Below are 18,785 nucleotides of genomic sequence, written 5' to 3'. Positions count from 1 at the left end.
GAATACGGGAAGCGACTGCCACAGTCGACGATGCCATGCTGGGACGGGTATGGCAAGAATTCGATTACCGTATTGTCGCCTGCCGGGTCACTCATGGTTCGCACATCGAATGTTTGTAAAAAGGAACTTTCAGAGTTTCTCTTCAAAATGCAATATGTATGACATCTGCACAATGTTTAGTTCTTGCGCAATAAATAATTGAAAGTGTTCCCGGACTTTATGTACACCCTGTACATTCCAGCAACGTCAAAAGTTGACGTTAGGAGATGTCCTAACCCTAAACCAGACAGTGGGAGAGATAGAACTGCGATACAGTACGTCAGTTACCGAAGGAAATGATCTTACCAAAGAGATTTTCCCGCCATTAGCACAGAGGAACGTTGCCAAGCACAATACCATCTTACTGTAACAAACGCCGCCGCACAGGGGACGATAGCGGTACAAATGAAGAATTGCTAGAAAAAAATCACGCTGATGAAACGGACACAGGAGCTTCCTTATAGGAAACAAATTCCCATATGATATACTGAAAGCCTTGGATCAAGGCAAGCACGTTCTTGCCGCATTTCTCGATTTCCGAAAAGCATTCGACTCAGTACCACATCTAATGGAGTATCAAGTGAAATTTATGACTGGTTTGAGGGCTTTTTGGTAGGGACGACACAGCATGCATTGTTTGGATGGAGAGTCGTCGTCAGATGTAAAAGTAACTTTGAGTGTGTCTCAGTGAAGTGTGTTGGGACCATTGCTGTTCATGTTGTATATTAATCACCTTCCAAACAAAATCAATAGTAAAATCAGGCTTTTTTACAGATAATGGAGTTATCTGTAATGAAGTACTATCTGAGAGAAGCTGCATAAATATTCAGTCAGACCTTAATAAGATTTCGAAGTGGTGCAAAGATTGGCAACCAGCTCTAAAAGTTCAGAAATGTAAAACTTTGCACTTCACAAAATGAAAAAACGTAGTATGCTATGACTGTAATATCAATGAGTCACTGTTGTAATCGGCTAACTTATACAAATATTTTGGTGTAACACTTTGTAGGGACATGAAATGGAATGATCACATAGGTTCAGTGGTGGGTAAAGCAGATGGTAGACTTCGGTTTATTGGTAGAACACTGGGGAAATGCAATCAGTCTACAAAAGAGATTGCTTAAAAATCACTCGTGCGATCAGTTCTGGAATATTCCTCACGAGTGAGGTTGTCTCCGTACCCGTACACGTCCATCTGCTCGATACAGTTTGAAACGCGGCTCAACCGACCAGGCAACATGTTTCCAGTCATCAACAGTACAATGTCGGTGTTGATGGCCCCTGGCGAGGCGTAAAGCTTTGTGTCGGTCAGTCATCGAGGGTAGGCGGGCGGGTCTTCGGCTCCGAAAGCCCATATCGATGATGTTTCGTTGAATGGTTAGCCGCTGACACTCGTTGATGGCCCAGCACTGAAATCTGCAGCAATTTGCGGAAGAGTTGCACTTCTGCCATGTTGAACGATTCTCTTCAGTCGTCGTTGGTTCCAGTCTTGGAGGAGCTTTTTCCGGCCGCAGCGATGTCGGAGATTTGATGTTTTATCGGATTCCTGATATTCACGGTACACTCGTGAAATGGTCGTACGGGAAAATCCCCACTGCATCGCTACGTCGGAGGTGGTGTGCCCCTTCGCCCGTGCGCCGACTGTAACACCACGTTCAAAATCACTTAAAACATGATAACCTGCCATTGCAACAGCAGTAACCGATCTAACAACTGCCTGTTTGCATATCTCGGTATTTGAACACGCATGCCTATACCAGTTTCTTCGGCGCTTCAGTGTAATAATACTGCGTACGGCCTAATTTAGTTACTGCTGTGTCGTGCTGTTAATTAACTCATTTTCCTGTCTTGAAGCGACAATAAAGCAGTTTCTGAAAGACTGTAGGTACTATTTTACAAACTGGAAAACACATTTTCTTGAGATATTTAGCATTTCCTGTGCGAATGCCTCACTTTTGTCATCAGCTGTCTACGAGACAAGGCACAACATACGTGTTAGTGGGTGGACCATGTGAGGAACCTGTAACCTCCACCGGATTAATGCCACTAACTGACAAAAAGTAACTGATGATAACTTATATAATCACTATTAGAGTCTTACACAATTGTGATAATAGTAATGATCTTTTGAAAATAATTTAGTTTCACGACTGAAACAGAATCGAATCGTTTACTTCTTATCCCTCAGAAAATATAAAAAGTAAATTTTGGCCCTCAGGTGGTAATTACCCCAGGTTGAGAACCATTGATCTAGATATACACACAGAGAGTAGCTGTCTATACACACAACGACTAACAACTCCCGTAATATGATTTACTTGATATTCCTGCTTGTTCCTGAATTTTTACTTGCATATCTGATCTTTCCAAACTAAACTTGGGAACCGCAAGGGTATTATCGCTGGAGGGGCAAGTAAATTTCATATGGTCCTCGCCTTCTTTTGCTTGCTCTCTTCGCGGTCCTCGAATCTCGCTCCAATCATCACCCGGCGCAGACCTGAACAAATCGGAACCCTTCGCTCAAGTAGCTCATTGGCTTCAGCATCCATACACCGACCTTTGAGAACCTACATCATGGTTAAGTAGCAATAAGAACTCCACTGTTAAACATGAGCGAACTATGCAGGTGACAGCAGTGTGAACGAAGTGCACTGTGTTAGCAATAGACGGTAAATTCTTAAACCGTCCTTCCTCTTTTTTATTCGGTCAGTCTTCGTACCACCCGTGTTAGCAATAGACAGTTAATTCTTAGACCGTCCTTCCTCTTTTTATTTCAGCCAGTCTTCGTGCCACCAATGTGCCTGCACTCTTCGCGCAGGCCCATCTCGGCGGCACCCCAGTATGGCCTGTTAAGGCCACAAAAACAGCAACAGTAAAATGAACAGTAAAGAATAATGGCTAACTTACAGCGTCCAAACCAATTCAGCATACTGCGAGAAATAGCCCATACAGAAAATCCTCCGTCTCTTTTGCGGACGACATACGTACACGTCTTGTGCGGAGTGGTTCTTAAAAAACCCGCGTAATCAATCAAATGCTAAGTACTTCGGTGTCGCCATCTGACGCTGATTCTGTAAGTCGGGTGAAGCGTTGTTGAACTTCGTTTGTCGACATTAGCTATGGCGGATGGCAGTCAGCTGCGGATAATACTTTGACATTTGAAGTTGCTCGATATTTGGTTGCTACTGTGTATGTAATGATAGCGAAAAATGTGTGGGGAGTCGTGCCGCGAATTCTTTCAGAAATGGCGGATGTGGATAAGACCTGTCGTAGTGGTTATTTATGTTCTTGTAATAGTTGTAGTACTACCAGTACTTGTTGTAAATGCTATGAACAATGGTTTCACGAAGGAAGACCAAGGGACACTCGTTGGTGGAGTCTTTGCATTAATGGCCTTACCCATCTCGATATGGGAAATCATTCAGCATATGGTATTTTATACAAAACCGCATCTACAGAAGCACATTATCAGGTAAGTCTGTGTTTACAAACGTCTCCTGTCACCTAATGAATGGAAGACAATAACGAACTGCATGTAAGATCTTACACGTTTGTAATGTCAAATCTAATCCGTAGTTTCAAAATGCCAGGTGAGCAACTTGGATAGTTTTTACCATCATAAAACTGTAATAATTGAACTAGGGCTGATAATTTTTATTATTTTAAAGTAATATCTATGACCTAGACAACTGTTACTGGGTCTTTCTTGGAAGTAGGTATGTTTAGTAATGCAGCTTAATGGCCTGTACCATTTTGAAACATAGCATACTCAGTGCAGGTTTTTAAGGCCTTACAGCAGTCTCCCATTTGCTTACAATTACTTGATTACAGTGTACTGGTACCCCACATAAACAAACTGTGAGTGCCATTTTCAGGTAGATTATACAAAACATAAATGACAGAATACTAGTAGCTGATATTCTCTGTGACTTATGAAAATCATTTGAATGAGCATTCCATTGTATTTTCGTAGAGCAGCTGTAGTATTGTGGTATGTGACCACTTCCTGATTACTCGGTTTCATCCAGTCTAATAAAAATAATGCACTGTGTCACATTACGAAATCCAGGGATTGCATAGCTTCCTCAGAATGGCCAATAATCACAGCTGATGTACCCAAGGAACAGTATTCAGTCTGCTACCATAGATTCAAGAATCATAAATCATTCTCTTTGTTGATGATGTAAGTGTTATAATCAAGCCTAATGCAAAAACTTCAGCTCCTGAATATGTGAATAAAATGCCTGTAACAGTTAAGTGGTTCTCTGCACAATGTTAATAATATATAACAGGCAGAACCCACAGCTCAGTATTGCACAAGTCCTGACCACACCATTATAAGAGAATATTTATTCAGCTTTAAACATGTTGACATGCAGTTATTGTTGCCGTGTAAAGGCGTGTAAAGGCTATATACATTTAGTTCTAACATTACACTATTCAGTTATCAGTTACGTTACAAAAAGGCATTAACTATAGTAATGCACACTGTTATACATACTGACCTTTGTTCATAAATCTAATATGGTATGCCAAATGAATCAACATGTCACATTAAGAACTTCATAAAATATTACAATTCATAATTTTATATAGGGAATGTACTCCAGAATTAAAATTCAGTCATTTATTGTACATACTTAAAATCTTTCACCTTATAACATGCTATACCCTTCATCCATTGTATTATTGTGATCTGAAATTTATTCAGATTCACTAAGTGGATATTTTTAGGTAGTTTGTTAAAATATGTAAGACAAAGGCACATACAACTGATGTGGTACTTTGCAAACCTGACATTTGGTATATAGATTACATGTCCATTTCTTGTGTTATGTTAGTCTATTGACATCCTAAGATCAAAGTTAACCACACTTTCTTTAGTGTATATTAGGTAACTACAGTATAAACATACATGCAAGAGACTGTCATAATACCAATTCCCTTGAAATAGTGTCTACATGATACCCATGGCACTAGTCCCACAATGTGTATGGCGACTCATTTTACAATTTAAATACAGGCTTTAACCTATGCGAGTTTCCCCATAGCAGAATTCCTTATGTCAGATGGGAATGGAAGAAAACTGAGTGGATGTATAGTAAGAAAGTTTCATTAACATAGTCTAGAAATAATGGATGAGGAAATCAGTAAATAATAAAAAAAAGAAAGGAAAGAAAAGAAACAGAGTAGATGTTTTAGGTTTTTACAGAAGGCTTCATTACATTATTTACATTCCATGGGTCCAAGGGAGTGTGGTCTCTCTGACATGGAAAGAAGTCAAAGACATACATTTAATTTAATCTAAGTGCAGTACAATGAAATGGGTTGACTCTATTGTTTTACAGTGCTAATTATAATTCTAAATTAACCTGTGAAGATATTCTTCAATGGAATAAAAGCAGTTGCCTAATAGAAATTGGGTAATTCAGTCTTAATTTTCTCATAAATTCTCTACATGATCTTTGATGTGCTGCATTGGATTGTTGTATACGTCTGTACCTGTACCCATGACTGTTTTCTATACTCTCATAGCCCCTTGACGTCTTTCTAGAGGTTGTTTTTATTCCTACTACACTTTTAATAGTTTTCACTCTTTTTTTTTGTAAAAAGACAATTACTGCTAATGACGAATGACATTACTGAATATATGTATTGTGTAGTACTTGTCAAAATACCCAGCTTTTTGAAGAGGTCTGTGTGGGATTGATAAGAACTTGTTATAGTTACTCTGAAATGTCAAAACTCTACAGCTCCTCCCAGTTTACACCAGAACCTGTCTGTTACATTTGAGAGACTGATTGTTGTTGTTGTGGTCTTCAGTCCTGAGACTGGTTTGATGCAGCTCTCCATGCTACTCTATCCTGTGCAAGCTTCTTCATCTCCCAGTACCTACTGCAGCCTACATCATTCTGAATCTGCTTAGTGTATTCATCTCTTGGTCTCCCTCTATGATTTTTACCCTCCCCTCTGCCCTCCAATACTAAATTGGTGATCCCTTGATGCCTCAGAACATGTCCTACCAACCGATCCCTTCTTCGAGAGACTGATATGAGGATAGAAGAAAGTAATTTTTATTTTTCACTGATAACATAATATGTTTCTGTTGCAATTTTCATAAAACATTTTAATCATTCAGTCAAATTGTTGGGTCTCATATTTTATGGATGTCTCTCATGGCTACCAGCATCTCAAAAACCTTAAAGTTAGATCACTCAAAGCATTTTTAAAGTGTATCATTGGAGAAGTTAGTTCTCTTTGCTGCTGATACAAGTATAGTAATCACACCTGAGAAACAAGAATTAACTGATGAAATTGTCAATACTGTCTTTCAGAAAATTACTAAGTGGTTCCTTGTAAACGGACTCTCACTGAATTTTGATAAGACACAGTACATACAGTTCCGTACAGTGAATGGTATGACGCCATTAATAAATATAGACCTTAATCAGAAGCATATAGCTAAGGTAGAATATTCCAAATTTTTAGGTATGTCCATTGATGAGAGATTAAATTGGAAGAAACACATTGATGATCTGCTGAAACGTTTGAGTTCAGCTACTTATGCAATAAGGGTCATTGCAAATTTTGGTGATAAACATCTTAGTAAATTAGCTTACTACGCCTATTTTCACTCATTGCTTTCATATGGCATCATATTTTGGGGTAATTCATCACTGAGGAATAAAGTATTTATTGCACAGAAGCGTGTAATCAGAATAATAGCTGGAGTCAACCCAAGATCATCCTGCAGACATTTATTTAAGGATCTAGGGATATTCACAGTAGCTTCTCAGTATATATACTCTCTTATGAAATTTGTTATTAACAACCAAACCCAATTCAAAAGTAATAGCAGTGTGCATAACTACAATACTAGGAGAAAGGACGATCTTCACTATTCAAGATTAAACCTAACTTTGGCACAGAAAGGGGTGAATTATACTGCCACTAAAGTCTTTGGTCACTTACCAAATAGTATCAAAAGTCTGACAGATAACCAACAAGTATTTAAGAAGAAATTAAAAGAATTTCTGAATGACAACTCCTTCTACTCCATAGAGGAATTTTTAGATATAAATTAAGAAAAAAAATATTAAAAAAATAAAAATAAAAAACACAAAAAAAATAAAGTTGTTATATTAACTTAAGTATGTTGTTAAATTAACCTAATTATGTCATGTATTGGAAAATTCGACTCGTTCCACATCATTACGAAATATCGTATTCATGATCCATGGAACTAGTATTAATCTAATCTAATCTAATCTAGGATGCAGACAGGTCTTGTCTACAACAATGCATCTGAGTCTTCATCAAGTACTATACAGACTACATTTGTACCATCTAAGTTTCAGCTTGAATGTTGTATCTAAAGAGGCTGGATGTAGTAAACCATTTAGGTCTCAGGCAGTCAAAGGAGACTTATAGCTCTGTGGGGACTTAACTCCATGGGGTCACCCGGAACAATATCACTGCCCTGAGGTAGCTCAGCTAACCTCTCTGGACCTGCAATTAGTTCGCTCTGATCGATGTTTGTGACATGTTTTTTATCTTGTAAGACAACAAAATATATTTCTGTGGAATCATACAACCTGTTAGTTATTATATGTAACTACAGTCCCGAGTATCATACTTCCTACAGCCCTATTCCAAGCCTCTGCATGGAATCTAGTGAATCATCACTTTCTACCTCTTTGAAGAAATGGTGATTAGGGTTGTTGGTAATTAGGGTTGTTCTGCTGGTACTAACACGCATCATAATCAGTTTTAGTAGAAAATGCAGTGACACAGTGTAAGGTCTCCTTGCAGTCAATGATGCAACTGGTGTGAATGTCAGCTATTGGTATATGGAAAAGAGAATTGCAGGAAGAGAATGAGAATGAACATAAACAATTAAACTGATTTGCTTGACCACGTACTGGAACAAAATAAGAGCATTATAGCTCTACTTGAAGTAAGGTATTGTCATGTGTCCAGAATGAGATTTTAACTCTGCAGCGGAGTGTGCACTGATATGAAACTTCCTGGCAGATTAAAACTGTGTGCCGGACCGAGACTCGAGTTCGAGTCTCGGTCTGGCACGTAGTTTTAATCTGCCAGGAAGTTTCATATTGTCATGTGACCTGTCGCTTCATACTGCATCATAATTAACTTCACAAGGCTGCATAAGTGTTGTTAAAGGAAAAACTGTTAAGACACCCAATCATGAAACTAAGCAGCAGGTTCATAAAGAGAAAGTCCATCACCAGATACTTTGGCACCTTTTTGGACAAACGACGAATCATAGTGCACATATTGAAGAATTGTGCAAGAGAGGTGGTACAAGATGAACAGAATTATTGGTTTAGCCAGTTGTGATTATAAACTACCAAGACAAATAATAAAATGAATCATAAGCTTATCCTAACTGTGGTAATGGGATACTGTGTGAGTGCTTGGGTACCTAGTCTCCTGCTAATAACACCAGCATAGGGGTTAATAGGGTCCAATGCAGAATACTTCTGTGGGTGATAGAAGCTTTTGATACTGTGTCAGTTGAGGTATTGTAGGTAATACTTTGGATATGCTCACTCAATCTCCAGATACAGGGGGGGGGGGGGGGGGGGGAAACGGTGATACATAGGCTAAAGGCACAAATCAATTACAAATTTCAGAATTTAATTGGCAGACGGAAAACAGGCAAACGCCAAATCCAAAATAAGACCCCCTCCTATGATGGAAACTATGGGATGATACCCAAGGTTATGGGCCTTAGGCCACCTACTGGCATGGAATGGGACACAGTCAAACTTACGAACATACCGGTAGTGAAGAAGGTGCACCAGAAAATAATGGGGGGGGGGGGGGGGGTGTTGTCCTCTGTATGCCAATGTTGCCGATACTAGTTGACAACAACTGAACTGAGCCATCATGTAAGACTTGACATCAAGAGCATACTGTGTTGCAAGACAAACTGGCAGATCTTTGGACAGTACTGCCGATGCTGTTTGAGGAAAAAGCTTGGGTAGTGTGTCATCTTATCACTCAACCCCTATCTGCTGCACATTGGGTGGGTGTAAGGAAAACCTTATGGAGTCAATAGCTGCATCAGATGAACCGCCAACAGTACTCGCACGGCAATCATAACGATAGCACTGGAGTGGAAACACAGGTGTGGTTTGTATCTTTGCCACCCAAGGAACTAGAACCAGAGTGATGTGAGATGGTGTGTGGCTGCGCTCCTCATCAGCAACAGTGATAATCTTTCAGGAAAGGGGAGTCATCTCTTGCAACTGTGGAGCCAGCAGACAACATAAGAGGCAGATTCTACCATAGAAAACTCCTCAGGACCCAAGGAACCAGTAGGACATGCCTTCTGACCAAGGCATGACAGAATGTGTTGTGGACAGTGGCAGACAAAAAATGGTGTCATTCTATTCCTAACCAATTTCAGTTAGTTATAGCATATGTCAGTTGCCCATATGAAGGAAACAAGTTGTCGGACAGTAATAAGTAGATATAGTTGGGTATGACATAATCATCATTAATTGTAAAAAACTTGCAAGGTTAGGAAGAAGTATTGTGTTAACTTTAATAGTCCATTTTCTATCATTGGATGCTAATGTACAGATAAAGGAATGTCTGTTGATTAGTAATAATTTGAGTCCAAATGAATACAACTTGTACTTAAATCATAGGCAACGTGCTACACTGTAATAAATAAATAAATAAATATGCACACCTTACTAAAGTTCCTCTAGAATGTGCCACATGTGACAACTCTGCAACAGTGTGCCATATTTTAACTGAATCTTGTTTTTGTGATGACAAGAGAGCAATAAATGGTTTGGCTAGAGGTATGTCCACTGTTTCCACTGTTTTAAGTGAGTACTGGGTTAATGTAAGACACATTTTCAATTTTTTTGAGGAATTAGGGCCCTAAAACCAGTTGCTTTATCATCACTAAACATTGAGAGATGGTGTGTACTTGTTCTGTTGCTTGTATTCCATCTATAATTTGCCAGTGTTGTATGTTTTGCGTAATTTTCTTTCTCTGTATCTGTCGCTGTCTGTAAATTACATTCTGGCTTTTTTGTTTCAATTTATGTAACTGACTTCTCCATTGTTTCTGTTTGCAGGATACTATGGATGGTTCCAATATATGCACTGAATGCTGTAAGTATATTTGGAATCAGTTTTAGTGACTAACTCACAAATTTCTATGTTGGGATTTGAACTAAAAAGTCCTGGAACTTTTTGTTTCTCAATAACACGATAGCCATTGCAGTGGGAAACTATTTAAAAAAAACATCACAAAAAATGTAATTGGATAATTCTTTGTAATTTGGCACTGGTATTTCAGTGAGGTCTTCAACCACCCTCCCTGATGAATAATAATAGTGTCTTAACCACTGCTGTACCTAATTCACAAAGTAACTTTTCATTCTTAAACAATTCAGAAGTTACTAGGAGTAACCAGATGTGTTATTTGCCTTTTGAAAAGGAGAGAGATAAGATTTTCGTCATCATGTGTGTTGATTATATTGTTAATCATTACAGTGATGAGAGGTATAATTATCCTTATTGTGCTTGGAAAAAAGTTGTTGCTATGTGTAGAAGATTGTAGTAAATTAGAAACTCTGGAGTTTTAGCTCAGATTGACATGCGAGACACCCACCCCCCCTCCCGCCCCCCACACACACACACACAGCCGCAACTGTTTGTGAAAATTGGAGCACCCGGAGGTAATCATCTTTGAGTCACTTCAAAATTGGAGTATGTGCAGAACATTGGAATCATAATAAGTGATTAAGGTTGCAGAGAGATGGCATACATGTTGGCCCCGCAGTAACCTCTTTTGTGTGACCAGATACATCACTGTTGCAGCACACACAGTAGGTGCAAAAGTGTCAAACAAAGTGAAAACAGTGAGCAAGTGCTGGTATGACTACCAGTGTCAAAGGATGTAATATCAGCATGTCAGTGAGTTCAAATGTGGCAGACTGATTAGTCTCTAGGAAATGGGTTTATCTTACTGTGACACTGTGGCTCATACAAGCCACAGGCTATGACAGTGACGTGTGTGCGCGTGCATGGGTTCACATATGCTCACGCATGTGTGTGTGTGTGTGTGTGTGTGTGTGTGTGTGTGTGTGTGTGTGTGTGTGTGTGTGTGTGTGTGTGGCGAGAGTTTGATACCGTGTGCTGAGGGCTAGACTGGTGGCATGCAAGACATAGTGTCAGCTTCTACTGACCAGAAACCACTAGCACCTCAGACTGCTTTGGGCATGTGAACACATCACTGGCATTCTGAGTGGTGGAATGTAATTTTTTGTAAGAGTTGTGCTTCAGTTTGTCCAACTGTGATGCTGTGTACATGTTTCATGCTACTCTGGTGAATGCAGTGGAACAGACTGCATTGTCGAGTGGCATAATGGATGAATGCCAAATGTGAATGCCATTAGCTATAACATACATCCTTGTATCCTACGCACTGAGAGAAAGCTGAACACCAGCCACTCAATAAGGAAGTTCTAGAGACTGAGGCATTTTTCTCTCCTGCAGACAGCTGCACATGTCACATTTCAACAGGACAAAACCTGCCCACATGTGGCAAGAAATGTGCGAGCCTTCTTTGAAGAATGACCTGCATGACTGCTTCCCTGGCCAGCAGGTTCACCTGTCAAAGTTGGCCAAACATGTCTGGAATATGACCCTGTGGCAATATGTTCATTCTTGTCCTTTTGTAACCACTTCTGGAGTTTTATGGCTGCATGTACAAACCATGTGGCAATGTCTTACCCAAGAGCATATCCAGGACATCTTGGATTCCGTGCCACATCATCTAGAAGCTCTAATTGCAGCAAGTGACAGCTTCACACCATTCTTAAGCCTGGCAGTCAAAGTGCATATACAGTTCTGTAATACTAATAATTTGTATACTGTCATGTCCCTAATCTGTGGAATAAATTTTATTGTAGGATTATTTGAATACACCTGATCCTTCAGTTTGTCCCACATGTAAAAATCACAGGCGGAGAGATCAGGTGACTGAGGTAGCCATGAGACTGCACTGCCTCTGCTGATTGTCCTCTATTCACAAAACATGTCATGCACTCATAAGAAGGTTGTGAAGGAGGTGTGTGCCACTGTTCCGTCTTATTAAAAATGTTCATACAATGTAAGAGGACTCTGGGAGGCAAAATCATAAAAATATATTCCATTTCAGTATATTAGTTATTTACTTTTCTTCTATATATTTAAAATAGCTTAAGGGCCATTCCTTGTCAAGTGGTCAAGTTTCAGAAAAGGTTCCCACATGACTGTCGCGGATTTTGATGGAGCTCTGTATGAGCATATGCATATGTTCCCAATGAAAAATGGTTAACTTTTACTTTTAGTTATGTCGATATGCTCATTTGTTCTATCCCATAATGCAGCCTTTGATACTGTATGCCCCCCTCCCCCTGCTGCAGGGGGCCCACAGTTCTTTTGTGGGTACGTGGGTGGCGCTTACGGATACCTGTGCTATTGCAGCCATTCTTATTTTCTGGACTAGTATACCTTACTGTTCCTTCTCCTTCCCTGCCCTTTTCCTTTCCCTTTGGCCCTACATTTATATGTCTTGGTGTTCTTAGTTATGTCAGCCTGGCTATCCTTTTGACTTCGCTTCATCTTGTGGTTTCCTCTTCCTTTTCCACCTTTGTTTTTTGGTTGCCCTCAGAGGTTTGACATCCATCTCTAAATCTGAAATCTGTAGTGTGATCCAGATGGGGAAGAACTCTCTCCTTAGCGTCTTTGGCATGGGTTTCTCTCCCTCTCCTCCCTCTCCTCCTCACCCTCTCCTCCTCACCCTCTCCCTGCCATAACCCTTTTACCGTCTTGCTAGATCACCAGATCAGTAGCCAGTCCGTATGGTGGGGCTGTTATGTACCCATTTTTCTGAGCCCTCTGACACCACAGGGATTATGCTACTGGTACCTGTGCTGTGAACCCCTTGTGCAAGCCTGTGGTTGCCCATCTTTTTGAGGCATCGGAACTCCTGGCAATGACCGTCCTGCCAGGCGGCCGTTGTTATGGCTGGGTGCACTCACGAGGTGAGCCCCTGTTCAGAATAGGTGGTACCAGGATGGACGTTTGGCACATGAGACATGTTGAACACTCTGGCCACTCTTCTGTGGTGACATTTCTCCCTAGGAATATTTCTGTCTGGCTACCCCTGGGAGGAGGGCCAGGTTTGCTAACTTGGGGGAAACCCTTTCCATGGTTCCTCATCTGTACCAGGACTGATGGGGAGACTTTTACTGCCATGAAACACCTTTTCTTTGTGGAACACATTGAGGAAATGTTCAGTGAAGTTGAGTCCTTAGGCAGGATGAGATCTGGCTCCTTCCTTATAAAGACAACTTCTGCCAGTCAGTTGGCCTCCCTCCATGCTTGCAGCCATTAGGAGACATCACATTGAATACCACTCCTCACAAGTCTCTCAAAATGACACAGAGTGTAATTTTCCGTAGGGGCCTTCTCCTCTAGGCTGATGATGAACTTAGGGTCAATCTGGAACGACATGGTGTTCATTTCATCTGGTATGTCCAGAGAGGCCCTAAGGACTATCGTGTAAACACTAGCATTTGAGTGGGATACCGTGCCTGAGAAAGTCAAGATAATTGTATATAAATGCGACGTCAAACCATACATTCCACCTCCCATGCATTGCTTCTGTTGGCTCAAGTTTGACCACATGTCCTCGCGATGTGATGCCACTCCCATCTGTGGTGACCGTGCTACCCTCTTCTTGTGGGGAGCCCTTGCACCCCACCATCTAACTGTGTAAACTGCTCTGATTTCCATGCTCCCCACTTACTGGAGTGTCCAATGTACCACCCTGGGTGCCGTAATACATCAATTACTGATGAAAATGTTGAAGAATTAAAGCAAGTGGTTCTGTAAAATCTCTGAATCACCATCATAGAGGTTGCTGATGATGCCGGCATATCCTTTGGCTCATGCCAAGCAATTTTTTGGATCTGTTGGACATGAAAGATGTAAGCAGCAGTTTGTTCTGAAACTGTCGAATTTTGACCAAAAAATGATGTCATGTAGACATTGCTCCAGAATTGCTGAATTAAGTCAAAAACAATCCAAAACTTCTAAAGTTTAGGCTATAACAGGTGGAGAAATGTGGGTATACAGGTATGACATTGAAACCAAGGCTCAGTTGTCCCAGTGGAAACTGTCTGAAGAGCCAAGACTGAAAAAAATTCAACAAGTTTGAACACATGTAAAGCTTTTTCTCACCGTTTCCTTTGATTACAATGGGACAGTGCATCACGAGCCTTATGGTCATACGGTCAGTAAGGAATACTAGCTGCAAGTTATGCACTGCTTGCATGAAGCAACCTGCAGAAAATGGCCAGAATTGTGGCACAACCACTCATGGAAACTGCATGATGATAATGCCCCTACTCACACCACAATGCTTGTTCATGATTTTTTGACAAAAAATAAAACCATTACGTTACATCAGCGATTGTATTTGCCGGACTTGGCCCCCTGCGACTTCATTCTATTCCTGAGACAGAAGAGAACCACGAAAGGACATAGTTTTGTTGCAATTGATGAGATAAAAACAAAATTGCTGAAGGAGCTGGACACCATAATGAAAAGTGAGTTCCAGAAGTGCTTTCAAGATCAGAAAAAGTGCTGGCACAAGTGGGTTAATCTGTGTGGGATTACTTTGAAATGACAAAGTTGGCATTGATGAATAAATAAAGATTCTTTAAGAAAAAGAAGAATACCCATTACATTTTGATTATACCTTGTGTATAAATACTTTTTGATCATAAGGTTCTGGACACCTATTAGTGGACATTACTACAGGGTGTGTCCACCCTTTGCATTTATGACAGTTTCAACTCTGCTGGGCACACTTTCGATAAGGTATCTGAATGCCTATGGGTGAAGGGTAGCCCAGTCTTCCTCAAGAGCCGAAACCAGAGAAGTTAATAATGTTGCACACTGAGGTCGGAGTGAAGTCGGCATTCTAACTGGTTCCAAAGATGTTTCATTGGGTTCAGGTCAGGACTCTGGGCAGGCCAGTCCATTTCAGGAATTTTACAAACGATTGACTCACAGATACTGCTGTATAAAAGGGTGCATCATCCTGCTGATTCAGTCGGTCATTATCTCCAAACTGTTTCTGTACTGTACACATTGTACAGTGTTGTAAGATGTTTTCATATCCTTCCACATTTAGCAAACACAATACACAGACCATGCCCTAACAACAAGAAACACCCCCATACTGTAACATCTCTGCACTTCGGTATTCGAGCTACACATTATGGCAGGTAATGTTCTCCATAAATTTGCCAAACATTAACTCTTCCATCAAATTGCCCAGGATACAGCATAATTCATCACTCAAAATTACTCATTTCCCATCATCCACTGTTCAGTATTGTTGCTCTTTGCATCACCACAAGTGTCACTTAGCTTTCAGCTGCAAAAATACGTGGGTTAGGAGTAACTGCTTGATCATTATACTCCTTTCTTTTTAACTACCTGCAAACGGTCATTGTGTTAGCTGGACTGCTTGTAGCACTTCATAGTTCACAAGTGATTCCTTCCACTGATTTAATGTGAGTTTTTTACAACCAACCACAACCCACAACAGTTCTTGTCCATCAGTACATGAGATATGCTGTGGTTGTTCCTTCACATTTCCACTTAACAATCAAATCATCATCAACTGACTTGGGCAACTTGAACTGCCCATCATGAATTTGTTACTTGAGTGACATCCAATGACTAGTCCATGTTCAAGATCACTGAACTCTCTTGACCTACCTATTCTGCTATATTAAATAGATTTACCATATGGTGATGTTATTGTTAAAATGAACTTGCAGTAAATAATTAACTTTATACAGGACAATAAAAGTGCAGAACTGGCTGTAGATTCATCCTTCAAGAAATTAAATACAAAAATTAACTTAATTATTGCCTTCACACATGGGTGGCATAAGTTATGTAAGATTTCAAAGACTTAATTCTGTAGTGCTGAAGGAACAAATGGATGAGTTTTTCTGTTCAGAACCTTACAGTTCAACTTGCTGCTTATGGCTGGAACATCGACAGGCCTAAATTGAAGATAAGATGCAGTATCTTTTTAAAAAATCCTGAAGTTCCTCGTCAGAATCATGTGCTTGTGCTAGCTGCATGAAGTCAACTGTCTTAATGATACTGCTCACCTGGGACAGGCAGGCTGCCACTACATTGTTAGTTTTTGATATATTCCTTACATTGGTGGTGAATTGTGCTATGAATTCCAGTTGACTGTATTTTCTCGGGGAACATTTATCATTATTTTTCCGAAAGGCATAATTAGGGGTTCATGCTCTGTATAAACAATGAAATCTCTTGCTTCCAGCTGTGTATGAATGTATTTAATGAACTCATAAACCACCAACAACTCACAATTGTATATACTCCATTGTTGCTGAGCCAGAGAGAGTTTTCATGAAAAGAATGCTAGAGGCTGCTGCGCCTCGTCTACATACTGTTGCAATGTAGCACTGATTGCAGTTTGGTTAGTATCTACTATGAATGAGAGAGGTGCTTCTAAGGCCAGATGTGGAAGAAGGGCTGTATCTGCTATACTTTTTTTAGCTACTTTGAACGCAGTATCTGTTGATTCGGTCCACTGCACTGGCATTTTGCCTTTAACATTAGGACCAGCTAAAGCTGCAGTAAGAGACTCTTGGAGTTTGCCACATGAGGTAGGTGGCATCAGTAAAAGTTAACAACTCCCAGGAATCTTCGTACTTCTTTAGCAGTTTCTGGCTCCGCAATACTTAAAATAGCTTCAACTTTCTCCAGTAATGTCAGTGATCTGGCTGATGATATAAGATGGCCAAAAAGCACTTTGAGGTGTTCAACATTATTCTTTATTTATCAAGGCCTCTAAATACCTCAATCAGGTGCTGTTTGTGTTCATCTGGTGTTGCTTAAAAATTAGTCTTCCATCAAGATATGCAAAGCAATACTGCAAGCCCTGTGAAACTGAATCTATAAATCTTTGACATGTCTGGGCAGCATTTCTCAATTGAAACATCATAAACATGCTTTCACATATATCAAACGGCATTTTAATGTCAATTTTTGTAATATCTCTATCAACTACAAGAATATGTGTGTATTCCCTTGCACAGTGTAGTAAGTTAAAACCTTTTTCCCAAATAGTGCATAATTATAATCCCTCAATAAAGTAACATGTAGCAGTCCGGCATTGACCTAGCATTTAGGGCACAGTAATTATCATATGGCTGCCATACACTGTTCTTTGGTACTAAATGTAGGGGTGATGGGCAAGATATACTAGACAGGCAACTGAAGCCATCCTTCAACATGGCATCAATTTCTGCCTTTGCACCTTTGCAACAGCTTATCAATAAGGGGCAATATGTATGGGTCTGCATGAAGTCAGTGGGTCTGTGGTAGTGTTGACATAATGTGATGTTGTGACATATATTTTGTGGGGCCCAGGAGGCCTTGTGATTCCAGGAAAGTGTTCTAACTTTGACGTACCCATAGCCCTTCGACTGAATCAATTTGGCATCATATAATGTCGCATTCTTACAGAATCCATTGGCAGATAGACCAGTGATGTTGTCTGTTAGACGAGCATTTGTGATGTCTGGCAGCAGACTATAATGTGCTAAAAAAAGTCAGCTCCAATTATAGGTTTGGCTACATTCACCATGGTGAAATTTTACGCCAAAGCATGTTGTAGTCCCACGACGAACTCGGTGTGCTGCATTCCAAACATTGCGATGGTTGATATATTGTTAGCCGCGGAAAGTCAAAATAAACTAGCTGGTTGGTATTTGTGTAACTGGGTCTGTGACAAAATATTTAGGTGAGAACAGTGTCCACTAAAAACATGCATCCTGTCTTGCGATCTGTGATTAAGAGATGCAAGGACGATGACTAACTATCTGGAGTGACTATTTCTGCCTGCTGTTTACCACTCAGCAAGGTATGCAGCACAGTACACTTCTGTACCTGGTCTCCAAACTTCTTGTGGTACCAACACACGTCTGCCTGGGCTGAGTCATTGGCTGATGGGGAGTTTGCTGTGGAGCGACTTCTCCATCTTCTGCAGAACCATTCTCTAGCTTTGCGGTCACAGAAAATTTCATCCATATGCTTACTTAGCACATCGGTCTTGTTCATGAGACTGTCATAATCCACTCATGTTACCACCGAGATGCTATTACATGCCATCTAGTGCCATGGCAGGGGGATGGTATGATCACAATCTGATTTCAGTCCACCAGGTCCACTGCGACGTTGAACAATGTGTCCATATTTGATGCTATAGTGGCCTTCACCTGCGCTGGCAGACGGCTGCTCCACAATGTGTGCAGTAATGCCTCAGGCACCCTGTATGTGTCAACCTTGCTTCTTAAGTGACGAAGGTACTGGGATGGTTTTCTGTCGCTGATACCGTACTGCATGAGAATCTGCCACACTCGTTCTTCCTGTAAAGTGGACACCCTTTGAATTAACTTAGCCTTTAGCTTTGCAAGAGTCAATATTCAGAGGTGAAACTATAATGTCGAACCTTGGCTGTGTAGTGGTGGTCCAGTTGACTAGACACCAGTGCAAATTTTGTGGAATTGGTTTCACGTCAGCATGGAGGAAACTTGCCTGTACCTACATGAACCATAGTGCCAAGCTGTGTGGCCAAAACAGGGGTA

At 40.5% G+C, this 18,785-nt stretch overlaps 1 protein-coding gene across 1 annotated transcript in view; it reads left to right on the top strand.

The window, feature by feature from the left end:
• Positions 1-3,105: 3,105 nt before the first annotated feature.
• The window catches only part of LOC124804633 (transmembrane protein 184C), an 83,968-nt gene continuing 68,288 nt past the window's right edge, over positions 3,106-18,785 (top strand). The window contains exons 1-2 of the mRNA XM_047264846.1: positions 3,106-3,511; positions 10,161-10,197. Of these exons, the coding sequence (XP_047120802.1) occupies positions 3,249-3,511; positions 10,161-10,197 (300 nt within the window). The 5' untranslated portion in view covers positions 3,106-3,248. The remainder of the gene's footprint in view (positions 3,512-10,160; positions 10,198-18,785) is intronic.

This window comes from Schistocerca piceifrons, chromosome 7, assembly GCF_021461385.2.
Source record: "Schistocerca piceifrons isolate TAMUIC-IGC-003096 chromosome 7, iqSchPice1.1, whole genome shotgun sequence".
NCBI lineage: Eukaryota > Metazoa > Arthropoda > Insecta > Orthoptera > Acrididae > Schistocerca > Schistocerca piceifrons.
Note: the sequence above shows the minus strand (reverse complement) of the source record. Positions and strands in the feature narration are given on the sequence as shown.